This window comes from Phalacrocorax carbo, chromosome 4, assembly GCF_963921805.1.
Source record: "Phalacrocorax carbo chromosome 4, bPhaCar2.1, whole genome shotgun sequence".
NCBI lineage: Eukaryota > Metazoa > Chordata > Aves > Suliformes > Phalacrocoracidae > Phalacrocorax > Phalacrocorax carbo.
Genome location: NC_087516.1, coordinates 43803594 through 43817044, shown reverse-complemented (window position 1 = coordinate 43817044; position 13451 = coordinate 43803594). Strand labels below are relative to the sequence as shown.

Below are 13451 nucleotides of genomic sequence, written 5' to 3'. Positions count from 1 at the left end.
TTTAGCTATCTTGACTTACTTCTGACTTTATAATAGGTAGCTTTGATACTCAGTAACCAAAATCCATGCATATTCCCTCCTCTTCCAGTTCAGCTGGGAAAGGATATAAACTTCTTTCGTACTCTTCCGTATGACACTTCGTTTTAGAATGGTCTTCACATTTTAATCACATTAGGCTAAATACATTATGAACTCTTTCCATACTTTACTTCTCCTAATACCACAAGTTTTAAAGAAATCAATATTTAGTTTGTGATCAAAAGACTATTTGTCACATCAGAAAAAAACCCACAACATTACTTGCTACATCAGCCAACAATGACAACATTTTTTTCTTTAGCTTCTTTATTTAAAATCAATTTATATATCAGATAATTTCAGCCATAAGAAACTGTTCTCTGATAAAATCCCACTATATTGGAATGGTAAACTCTTAACTACTTTTATTTAAGAAAATAATACAACTATGCCCCACAAATTACAACAGAGTTTGGAAAGAGGTATCTCTTTCTTTCTTTCTTTACTAGGTAATGAAGACAATGTCATAAAAGTACATAACAAAGCTATAGAAAGTTCAGGAAAAAATACAGAAAAATAAAAGCTCCCTATGGGGTTTGCCTTAGTCAAAAATTCTATACTGGAAATAAAGCATTAATAAATGGCTTTATACAAATAAATACATATTTTAATAGGTGAAATGTATCTGAAACATGATTTCTTCATGTTTCGTAATTTCAAACTATGCAAAAACTCAAAATGATGGGCTATACTGGCCAAAGGTTGGTTACAAGAGTCTTTATTTTGCAAACTATACATAAACAGTAAAAAAGAAAAAGCATTATACTTTTCAATATTACATAGGATAAATTTCGTATTTAATATGTAGAAATTAATTCAAATAAGAAACTGATTTTCCTTTTAATCAATGATGGGAAACCAGTGATCCAATTTTGAAATTACACAACCTGTAGTATTACATTATACAGGTCGCATCAATCTTATTGTGGGCAGAAAGCAATAGATATGATATGAATGAAGATGGTGGAGTCCCAAAATGTCTACACAATTAATTAACATGCTAACATAAATACAGTGATTAAAGTAATTTTCTCTACAGTCAAATCTTAAGTGCTACTCTACACAATAATTATAATCTAGTCCACATGGTAATTACATAACAATAGGAAAAAAATTAAAATAATCCATTTTCTTCATTCCAGCAGCAGTACCTATACTGGTATTAATTTGGTAATTGGGTGTGCTTAGCTATTGCCTAACATCCTATACTTGTATGCATGCTAAAACCTCTCTATTTCTATTTTGCAAGGCACCTTTACAATACGTTCTCTAAGTTTCTGCACTAGTAACAGAAAACAACATGAATTAAGATAAAGATGCAAAACTATTTCCTGAATTAAGAAAATAAAAAGTATCATTATAGATTTATTAAAAACTACCTTGGGGCAAGTGCCAATACTCTGAAACACAGTCCTGTATAAAGGTAATATAATTTTAAGCAATTTTTTTTCTCCATGTAAAATATTTTATGCTAATCTGTTTAGAGAAATACAGAGAAACAACAAAGGGTGAAGCAATGTTTGAGTAAATAATGATAAAGCCTATACGACCTTGACATGAAAGAAAAAAAAATAAGGAAGGACAAGAAAAATTCAGAATTGAAGAATTGGTGCTTGTCCCTGCTACTGCTTTTGAAAAATCCTTTCAATAACCCAGCCATTTCCAAATAACAAACGTAACTACAAATGCAAACACAAAGGAGGACTTTGCTTTATTTTCCCCTCCTGATAGTTTTTCTCCATACCTTTGGTTAATTAAAGGCGAGTGAGACGCTACTCGTGCACCAATGTTTTTCTACTGTAATACATTTTTGATATATTAAATGGACAGTTTGCAAAGCCCGCAGGGCCTAAACCACTGACAGAACTAAAGTTAAGTTACAGCAGTATGTGTTCTGAAAGAGGACATGCACAGTTCCAAGCAAGGGCAAATATCTTTTCACCGCAGTTTAAAGAGACTGGTTGTCTTTATAGTGTGTTTTGCACATTTATATTTTCAGTAGCACATAACATTTCTTTCTTCAGGCTAGACTTCCAATGTGTTTTCTTCAGCGCAAAGGCATTTAAAAAACTCAAAAGCACATAATATAATTATTCTTATTTAAACAAAAAAAGTCTATGACTCCAGCTGCAATGTTTGAAATAATCATACAAAATATACATGTTTGTTAGAATCCTTTTGATCTTGGAGAGAGCAAAGGGATTTTATGAAATGTCATCTTGTGAATTTTAGAAAGGTACAATTCATGGACCCCCTAATATCATCAAATATATCCATCATGATCATCGTCATCATCAACATCATCATCTCCTTCATCTTCATCATCATCTTCAATTTCATCTTCATCATTCATTATTTCATCTTCGTCATCTTCATCATCTGCCCATTCATGGAAATCGCCAGAGGCAAAATCACCCGAAGTCTCTAAATCGATAGCTAAAAAGGTACGATAGTTATAGAAAAGAGGCACTACACATTTATAGCATAATGTACATAAGCATCAAAAGGCACACCAGAATATGTAGTTTCAGAACAATTACTTATTTTAAACCACAGAGCGTATCACAGAAAAAAACCATAAGTAATACAAAAATTCTTTTGTCCTAAAAGAAAGCCACTTCAATAGGGAAGAATTTCTCAACGTTAACAAAAGGAGACAAATTTTATGGATTTGTAGATCTATAATGAGTGCTAGGAACAACTGAAGGAGATTTAAGTCAAACTTATAGATGACAATAAGGATTACTGATAACATACACTGTCTATTGTTCAGTTTTACATATTAACTTGAACTGTCTAGAACTGTCCATGTATGCATTTATCTAGAAAGGATCCTGGATTAGATGGACAATAGGCCTGAGCTTGTATGTATTTGCCCTTGTATACAATACATTTTATTAAATTTACTCTTTGTTTCAGGGTATGTTCTTTTGCTGTAAAAGAAGTGGAAAGGAGTAATGTAAGACTTTTTTTTTTTTGAAAGGAAAATATTTTATTGGCTTTTTAATATCTTGAACATCAAATAAAGGTGACAAGGGAATTCTTGGAAGAAGTTGGACAGTACTGCAGGGAAGGGAAAAGTAACGCAAGATTTAGTATGCTGGGAACTTTTGGCAATTCCCTCAAACATAAACTGAAAAAAAATGTCAAATTGAATTCAGGAGCATGCTGATTACCCAAAGGGATTTCATCAAGCATTTTGGGACTTGTCTAATGGTGCTCTAGATAATTACTTTTCCCTAGGTTTATATACACTATGCCAAGCACACACATGAGCTCTATTAATAGCTGACATAGTGATAGGAGTTGCAAAAAATAATGAAGTAATAACAATAACAAATTATAATGTTACTTTTTGTTTCAAAATCCATGTAGTTGGGTCCCACATCTGTTCTTACTGAAGAAATTTAATCTGATTGGTAACCAAAGAGAGTAACACCTATGAAAAAAATATGCCACAAAGGGTTCTTAACTTACCGCATTCTGCTGCACCATTTGTTCTGGATCCCGTTACCTCATTACCGTATCTGTCAACACACCAGCACTGCCCTATGCTTCCATGGCACTGACTTGGTTTGTAATATCCATCTTCATCACATAAGGGAATGTACTGCCCTGTCACATATAAAAATTGAATAAGAATTTCAAGAACCGCCTCTTGGCCAATGTAACAGTTACAGCAGAAAGTAACTACCTTTTGCTGTTTCCTCATTCCAGACTCTACACTGACTGGTTTACTATTACTAAACTCAATTAAGCAGAAAGTGACTACATAAATCAAATGTGGGAGGGAAAATAACACATATCAGTCTTGGACTGATTTCAAGAAATGAAGTGACCAACCTTCCTTTAAATTTTTCATTGATCCTGTGATACATATTCCTTACTCCCTGAATGTCTCAATCAAGACCTTTGCTGTATTCTGGGGAGAAGGCTCAAATGTAGCACCCAACCCTGAAAGGAATCTTCTATGATCTGTGGAGTACAAACAAGTCTGAATAATAAGGGCTAGGCTTCCTATACTAACAAACTATCTGCAACAAGGATTAGGAGCTATTTTTCCCTGATGTATATTTTACAATCCATTTATTTACCCACTAATATTTAATTACCCCACCACAGAAGACAAATGCAGTGTAACACACCAATTTTATCAACAACAAATGTAAAAAAAGAATGTTACGTTTGCATTTATATGCAAAAAAGCTAGGCAAGTTAGGCTCTAAGCCAAAAGGGTTCCTCACCCAGAGTACAAGAGACACAATCAAGGACTTATTTTGTGAGGCAGTGACTTGCCTAAGGCTGAATAATCCACTGTTTTTCATTTGGAACAAATGGAAACTCTTTGAAGGAAACATAACGTGTAGACAAACCACAACAAACAAAACATTCATATGAAAGCATTCTGAAGTGTACAGTTGTTGTTAGAAACCATCCTTAGCAGGAATACAGTTTTGACTACTTTGGGCCAAGCCTTTTTTTTGCAGCTTTTATACAGTGGCTAATGGTAAAATTAAGATTTTACATTTCAGTAATACTGATATAGCATAAACTGATTCACAACAAAGACTTCAGTGACTTAAAGAATATTACAGGTAAAGGATCAGCAGAGATACTAATTTAGGAGTGCCTTGGACTGTCCCCTCTGTAACTGTAAAAACTTACCTTCTATTAGGGTAATAAAACAGATGCAATATCTTTTGGTAGTAAGGTAATAAAACTAAGTTTAATAGCTTTCAAAAATTTCATAAATTTTGTTGCTGAAATTTACTGCAGTCTATCTTTGTTGGATTAATATTGATTTTATGTTGCTGTTTCACTAGGGTTATTTATGTAAGCAATAAAACCTTCAAAAGAATGATCTATGGCTCACCTACGAGCTTCTTTCCTCCTTGCTGCTTCTGAATGTTGCTGAGTTCTGTCTGGCAAGGTGGGTCTAAAATGACATAAAAAATGTTAAACAGATCACACTGTATCTAGGAAAGAAAGCATATGACTAAGTTTTCACAGTTTGCTATGTTCTAAGGTGCCTCTAACTACTGATCTTAAGAATCACACACATCCTGCATTAGTAGCCATGTTCTAAGCTCTGAAATAAAAGGATTACTGCATCTTGCTACAGCTCCAGAATGATGAATTAGCACACTACCATGGATTTGTGCAGAAGGCCGCTCCCAGTTAATTCGGCTGTAAATTAGCATCTAGTCATTAGTCTGGAGGATCGGGGAATACTAAACCAAAATAGTAATTCTGTCACACCCTATTTTACGGGTCTACAGAAATGAGAATGTGACTGTGAAGCTGGTCTCATGTATTGGTTAGAAACAGCATGGCTCTCTTAATTTTTTGTCTTTTGTCCCTGCTATAAGTCATCTTCAAGTTTTGTATTTCACGTACTACGCTAAGAAAATAAGAATTTTCTCCACTGAAGTCTGTAAGATTGTGATTCTATTGCAACAGTTTAAGACACAATCCCATGGGTGCAAAGTCCCATGTTCAGCAAAGTAAGTTGAAAATAGTGGCTAAACTTTAGATGGCTCTAAGAAGCAGAATAGGTATTCAAATTCAGCATCCCATTCTTCAGAGTTATAGCTTACTCCAGTTCTGAATCATTTAAATTTCTACTGTCTATAAAAGCAAGTCACAGTATGCCCCATGAATGGGAAGGAAATAAGGTGTGAATGTGTATGTTACTGTTGAATAAGGGAAAGAATCAAAGACAGCAAAGTACTAATCTCTGAACGCTGATATCGCATACTATATTAGACCATTAGCACAAAGGCATTTCTCATTCTGAATCAGCAGTAGGATTACTGAGTTTACTCACATGTGTCTTTAGCTTATACCGTTCCCAGACAATATTCTGATAAGATCTTACATTCTATGAATATTAAATGCATTTTCCATTTTGGCACACTCAGATTATTTAGAATACATCTTTGCCATGCAATTAAGTCAAGGATCCCTTCTGCAATATAGTGAAACTAGTTTTTTTTCCATGTAAACAGAAAAAAGTCTTCTGAGTTAGTTTAAAGATGAGCAAGACTGGCCTAGCTTATTGATGAAGTAAACACTTAGACCAGAACCCGGTCACCGTCTAGGGCAATGGGTAGGCAAAAATCACTCGAGTGGTGATAGTCCAAAGCAGCCTGTCCTGAGCCCTCCTAAAGAAAAACAAGAGTGCTCATCCTTTAGCCAGCTGAGAGCAGCACAAGATGCACAAAGGAGTGCTGGAACAGCAAGAATACATTATAATACATGGAGATGCCTTTCTTGTGGAAGTGCTCGAACTCTGGTGACAAATGCCTAACTGAACTGGGGATCAAAAATATATCTCTGGTGAACACAGGGTCTCTTGGCTGGCATTGCCTAGAAATGCCAATAGGCCTTGGGTATTATTCATGAGCTCTTACTTCACAGAGTAAATAAAAACTGGAAGACAATAATAACCCCTTACTGACAGCAGGCTGTTAATTTCTCTTGGCTTTACATTTTAAATGCTATTTACATGTCCCATACATTTAAAGAAGCTTATAACTATTTACAGTGGCCTTGAGTCCGGTGGGCCAGGTTTTCACACTAAATCTATTATAATTCTTTTGATAGTGAAGGCCTTAAAAGTAGGGTCTACTTTTAAAATACTGTTCACAGGAATCTTAGTGCCAGAACAAATTTTCAAGAGACGTCTTTCCAGACAACCAAGCAATTTTCTGTGTGTGCTCTTGAAAAGCACTGGGACTTGACATTGGGTGGGTACTGGGTTTTAAGTATTGAGTCTTTGAGTATTTGCTGAGGCTATATAAAGTTTAACATTTCTTGTTCTAAGAAGCGCTTTGATGATGATCATGCTCACTGTTATGCCAGAGATGTTCATTACCTTTCAAAACTAAGGTTTCTGTCTTTCCTGATATTTAAAGAGTAAGCTCTTAATGTACAACATTCTGAGGATCAATTATTTCTTAAACCAAAGGTATTTCCAGTTAATTGATAATCTAAAAAACGATAGTAATTTACGCAAACAAGTACCACAGGCTAGAAGGATCTAAGATTGTGGTGGACTTGGCAGTGTTAGGTTAACGGTTGGAATTGACGACCTTAAAGGTCCTTTCCAACCTAAATGATTCTATTCTGGTCTAGTCTATCTTTCAAAGAAGATAGGAAATATGCTGAAGAATAACTATCCAATTAGGAAAAATGCATGTATGTTGTTCTATGGAACAAAAATCCTCAACTAGAAACAGTTTCACATATGAGCACTAGTATGTGGAAATGCAACAATGATGGACTATACCTAAAGGAAAAAATCTTCATTTACAGCTATAAATCTTTGGTGGTTGAATTACAGAAAGGAATATCATTAACCAAAAGGTAACAAGGCAATATGAGAAAGTTACTTACCCAAAACTCTCTTCTTCTCAGAAGCTAGGTCTTCAAGATTCACACTTAAGCTTTGCTTCTCAGGATAAAAGCAGCAAAACCTCTTAACAATACTAAATCACTCTGGTGCTTAAAACTGTCAAAGAGAATGGCAGTTCAACCAATTCCTTTTGGTCCACAGCATACCCTTTTTCCTCTCTCCCCAAATCATAATGCTTCCCTCTTTATTTTCCAGTTAGTTCCTGAGTATGGAAAAGCTTTCTTTTAGATTTCTGAACTTATTTAAATAAAAAAAAGCAGTGTCTCTGGAAAATTTTGGGAGTCTTGAGCCAAGGAGAAAAAAATCCTTTACAAAAATCAGTGTGGTGGCTTCCTTTGAAATAGAAATGAATCTGACATCAGTTTTTCTGATAATCTAAATACAAATAAGAGACCTAATCATCTTCATCCTTAATCTACTTCCACAGATGTGGCAGGAATTGTCTTTCTGACAATATCATCACACTGTTATAAGTGATTCATGAGCCACCTAACAGCAGTCATTCACAGTTCTTCAGTGCTCAAAGTACTGATGTACACCAGAGTATCCCATGTTATTAATGCTGGCCCATGAGACATCAATATTCAGTTGTGTCAAGAGGTGCTGCAAGGCTAGTATGATTAAGCTTTGATTTACCAAGAAGAGGCCAATTAACAGAGCAATAGGAGTAAAACTGGTAGATTTGACAAAGAATGTCTAGGATTTTTAACAGACATGTCTCATAGACCTGCTACCCACACAGTCAGCCTCCAGCTTTCATAGATTCTCCATCTTATTTGATTATAAAACAGTTATTTTCCATCTATCGAGCAGATCATATTTGACAGAGCCCCTAGTTTCTGGTATATGGTCAACTGCAGATTAGGCTGCTGTGTTGTGCTTTGCCTGTGCCTATGCTTGGCGTTATAATTGTTCTTGGACAACTGAATCTTGACTTTTAGGGATCTGAAGCATCAATACTGGAACTTCAAGAAATCTTACTTGGGACCTCAATTATGTGTTAAGGCATGTTACACTTTCCTTTAGAATCATCTATAAACATATTTGAAGCCCTGCAACCTGAAAAGACTGATGTAACAAATACAAATCACAATAATTATCATTCTTCTGTAAGATGGATTAGTTTTAAAGTCAAAGATTTCTTCAAGCCTTGACAGACAGAAAAGCTTGTAAGAAAAAGGCATCTAGAGAAGTGCTGGACTAATAGATCCATGCAGAGGCCTGCAGTAAAGAAACACTTAGGTGCTAAGCATTAATATTCCCAGCAAAATCCAGTACTCTCCTACTCTGAAGCAGTGATGCAACAAAACCAAGGCTGTAATAATGATGAAGTACTGGCAGAAAGAAATTCAACCTAGAAAAAGGCCAACATTGCAAGTGCCTCAGCATTTAGATAAGCACTAAAGTGTTAAGCTAGCGTCAAACAACTAAGAAAAAAGTTCTAAAGATGGGCACTGAGGCACTTGCATGAATTGAGGTTGAAACTAGAGGGCAACAGCAACCAAAGTGTCCAGGAGGACTTGCAAAGAGCACTGGCAAAGTGCACATTTTGAAGTATTGCAGAAATGCATTATAGTGTCTTGGATGTATCTCAGAAATACTAAACAACACTTGAAGCAGAATAAAGCCAAGAAAAAATGCAATAAGCACCACTGAGCTGTACATAAGTGTTTAAGCATTAGTCAAGGTGGGACAGCTACTACAGGAAGATCTTTTTCTAAGCAAGAAAGATCTGACTTAAGTATTCATGAGAAGTTGCTTATATTGACTAAAGCTGTAAGTAATGTGCAGTAATGGGTCTAGTGTACTGCAATGCATCATGACAGACCTTGAGCAGAAAGAAAGAATGAAGAAGAGTTGCAAGTACTTGTCTGATCCTGGAAGTCTTGAACTGTGAAGCTAAGATCAAAGAGCAAGAGGGCTTCTTAGATAATGACTCAAGCAAATGCTGTGTGTTTTAAAAAAGCACAATGGAATTTCTATCCCAGAATGATATATACTGTTGACTAAATTTTGTATTCACTTTGAACATCATTACTCAACAGTGGTGCTTTAAAACCGTAGATCTGCCCAGAAAGCACACACTAAGCTCGATGAATACAGCCAGCTGTCTACATGGCTTGAAGCATTCTGTTAACATCAACTTATTTTAGTAAACATCAGAAAGAAGCTACTGGGTTTCTCTACCTAGCCATCTCTTTGCCATTAATAGCAAAGGTCTAGTTAAAGGTCTTATTTAGATTGTTCAATCGGGTAAAACATAACCAAACATGAACATATTACAAGGTTCAGGCTAACACTGTGAATTATGAACAGATAATTCAGTGGATCACACTAGGGAGTTAGGACTCAGCTGTGCAAGAGCTAATAATAAGATATGACAAAAGAAGAGTAAATGCTTTGTTCTTCTCCATACACCTTCAAAAAAGGAGAATACAGATTTTGTTGACAGTATTAATTTGGAGGGATGGAGTACATGTTTATTGTGCAAGGATTGCCTAAACTGAGCTTTCACCTCATTTACAATGATGAGGATACATCTTTTTTTACTATATGCTCAGACATACTGTTGTATCAAAAGCTATATAATCCGTTTTAAATCAGCACCTTATCACAACACCAGGGTCAAGACACTGAGGAAATTGATAAAAAGGGAAGAAAAGCTTGATAATGTTGGATTCTACAACAGGGAGAATCAGTGTCACTCAAAGGCAGGCCCCAGATTTTTAGTCTTTGGGGTACCATTAGTATAATTCAGTAGTGTTTAGATCAGTCTTTACCTTACCATCCTTGGGTTCTAGCAGTACACTGAGCAAATATTTTAGACAAACAGTATTTATAGGCTATAGAATACAAAACTACTTGAAACTAATCTGTGGAAATGCTTTCTTAATGCCCTGGTTATGCTGTACACACGTTATATGAAATTGGAAGAAGAGCCAATTGGTAGAACAACCTTGGACCATATTAGGCCACATGTTATGTGCTGTACTTTCTCTGACAATTGAAAAGAATTATGCTGCCCTCCAAAGCGTAAGGTTGTTTAATTTTAAGCTGAAATGATTATGGTGGTGTCTGTTTTTTTTTTTATTTTAAAGACAAACAAACAAAACATGTTATGTTTTTACTTTAAGAACCACTTTACTTCTGGGATGGTTTATTTTTCATATACTAATTTTGTTAGCAGTACATACATGCTTCTAAAAATAAAAGTCAAAATATTGCTCTACTACAAAACAAAAAAAAAGGTGTTTTGAAAGATTAAATGTTAAATTTTAATGACAAAGTTACCAAAGAAAAGAAGTCTGCTATTTAGTATGTATCTACAGAAGTACAGCTTTATTTTTGTTCAGATTTACAATAGGCAGGTGTGGCATAATAACAGTCTTTATGAGGAAAAACTTCTTCCCTGTGAGGGTGCCAGAGCAGTGGAACAGGCTGCCCAGGGAGGCTGTGGAGTCTCCCTCCCTGGAGACATTCAAAACTCGCCTGGATGCGTTCCTGTGCCCCCTGCTCTAGGTGTGCCTGCTCAAGCAGGGGGGTTGGACCAGATGATCTCCAGGGGTCCTGTCCAACCCCTGCTATTCTGTGATTCTGCGTTTTCCACAAAATCAGAGTCAAACCATAGACGCGGAGTGCTAACAGGAATTTATCACAAGACTTTTAAGGGCACAAGTGAGATTTAAAACCTGATATTAAAATTTTCAAAAAGGCTGAACTGATTTTGGAAACTTTCCTGATTTGGTATCAGTCTTTATCTCTTGTAGTGGCAGTAGAAATTTGGACCCTCGTTGCTATTTATTTCTTTGAAAATCTCCTTCATGTTCATAAGAAAAATGAAGGGTCAATTCTGTCCAGTTTCAGCCGATATTTAATCAGTAAATTCTTTGATTCATTACAACTTGTTTGATTATATAATTTCTGTGATGTCTCACCTAGATCTAAAATTGTTACATGATCCTCAGGAAAATAATGCTTATAGGTTGTGTTTATTTGTTTAACCAAATCACATCAGGACATTAACAAGAGATTCATCTAGGCAGTAAAAATCAATTGGTTTTAGGTCCAAATGACTGGAAATAACTTTATCCATAATGTTCATTCAGTTATTTTAATAGGCTCACAAAATAAAACATTAAGATGCCCTACTTTAGCAATAAAAAAGTTTATTTTATAATGGAGACATAGTAGATTGGGAAAGAAATAATTTAAGTAATTTTGTTCTTTATTTTGGTCTCTTTCCTCTGCACACTTACTGGAATTTGGCATGAGAAACAATATTGCTGTAAAAGCATTAGCTGCTGTTTTGCACTTTATTTAGAAGGCTTGAATTTCTAGCAAGTCTTTCCATTTAGCTTGGGTTGTTTACACAGATTTCTGGTACAGCATTTAAGTGCTTGTACTTCACTGTAACCTTCTTAATATGTTAAAAAAAGATAAAGCACTACAAAAAGATTGGTCATACACATACACAGGTGGTTCTCATCTCTTACCTTGCTGCCTTTGGAAGCAGTAGCACCACTCATTGTTAGATATCAAACTGTCCTTGTACGTGTCACAAGAATTGAAGAACGCCCTTGTGCATGGCTCATTCTTGTCAAGGTAAATGCTTCCAAGTTCTGACTGGTCCAACAACAGGTCATAGTTCGTATCAAGCCTGTTAAACATCCAGCCAAGGGAGTCTTTGCAAATTGGCAAAATGCTGGTATCAAATCCTGAGACGGGGGAGAAAAAAAACCCATAATCAAATAGCAGAAAAGATATAGCAGCTGCCGAGCTCAGCCACCACAAAAGAATGTTGCAGCATGGAAATTGCTCCAGTAGTACATAGATACAATACATAAACAGTGTATGCTACTGAAATACTATGTATAAATTATGTCAGCTTCGTTTTTAAAAAATAAATAAATTAGCCTGCCAGAAAAATTAATCCCACCATCGGCCTCAAAGCATTTAGAAATATGAGTTTTCTTGTCAAATATTATACCTATAGCACACACATTATGTACAGTAATAAATGATCTACAGTGATTTCCTGGAAAATAATTATGTTAAAGAATTTTAGTGATATTATAAAATGGGAGAGTGAAGCTTAAGTGGTTTGCAATGTTTACAGAAATAATAAGAAAAAAAATGCCAGGTAACTTGTTGGAGTCCATTTTTTTCTTCCTATAACATATATTCAATTCTATGAAAAAGGAACACAATATTCTTTCTCAGCAATGCCTTGAAATTTATGGTATTTTGTCTTTACCTGATGTACTTTACATCTTAGAGGAGGCCATGGAAAAGATGATTGCTAGGAAGAGCTGGCTGTGCCAGTATCAGATCTACTAATGCAGCTTGCCTCTTCCTAAATTGTTGCTTGGAAAAAGGGCCACCAGGAACAGGCTGAGTTAATTATTCCTGTAGCCAGAGCTCAGACCTCACGTTTGTTTTTCCTGCATCAACTGTAAAGTACATGCAGACTTGCACATGAACATGGATGGGAAATTCAGAAACCACCAGGCCTCTTGCCTAGGTAGAAGATGTGAGCTGCATTTGATATATACACACACGTTTTTTCCTGTTCATGTGCTATGGGTTGTACCACAGGCTTATCGTGCACGTGGCCAGGCAGTTGAGTATACATCCTAATACAGAACGAGATTTAGTGCTATGAAATACTATGCTTCTAAAAACTTTTAAGCTAAAACTGAGCACTGAAAAAATGAGATTGGTGATGTGGCTATAGAAAAGTTGACATGAGAGCACACAAGAATTCCCAGTTTCTGTTGCTGTTAAAATCAAGCCTGCCTTAGTTGTTCTCAAAACAATAGAGAAATATGAAAAGTGTTTCTATACTGCTAAAACAGGTCAACTTGCGTAACTCAGTAATCAAGCTTAGAAATCAGTAAATTTTCCTTTAGACATATATGTACACGGAAATGTCCATGCTACAGTATGACAACCTTTT

General features: G+C 35.6%; 1 protein-coding gene across 1 annotated transcript in view; it reads right to left on the bottom strand.

Moving 5' to 3' along the window:
- Positions 1–417: 417 nt before the first annotated feature.
- The window catches only part of SPOCK3 (SPARC (osteonectin), cwcv and kazal like domains proteoglycan 3), a 229735-nt gene continuing 216701 nt past the window's right edge, over positions 418–13451 (bottom strand). Inside the window, exons 8-11 of the mRNA XM_064449758.1 lie at positions 11989–12210; positions 4952–5014; positions 3556–3693; positions 418–2514 (exon numbers count right to left, since the gene is read on the bottom strand). Of these exons, the coding sequence (XP_064305828.1) occupies positions 2342–2514; positions 3556–3693; positions 4952–5014; positions 11989–12210 (596 nt within the window). The 3' untranslated portion in view covers positions 418–2341. The remainder of the gene's footprint in view (positions 2515–3555; positions 3694–4951; positions 5015–11988; positions 12211–13451) is intronic.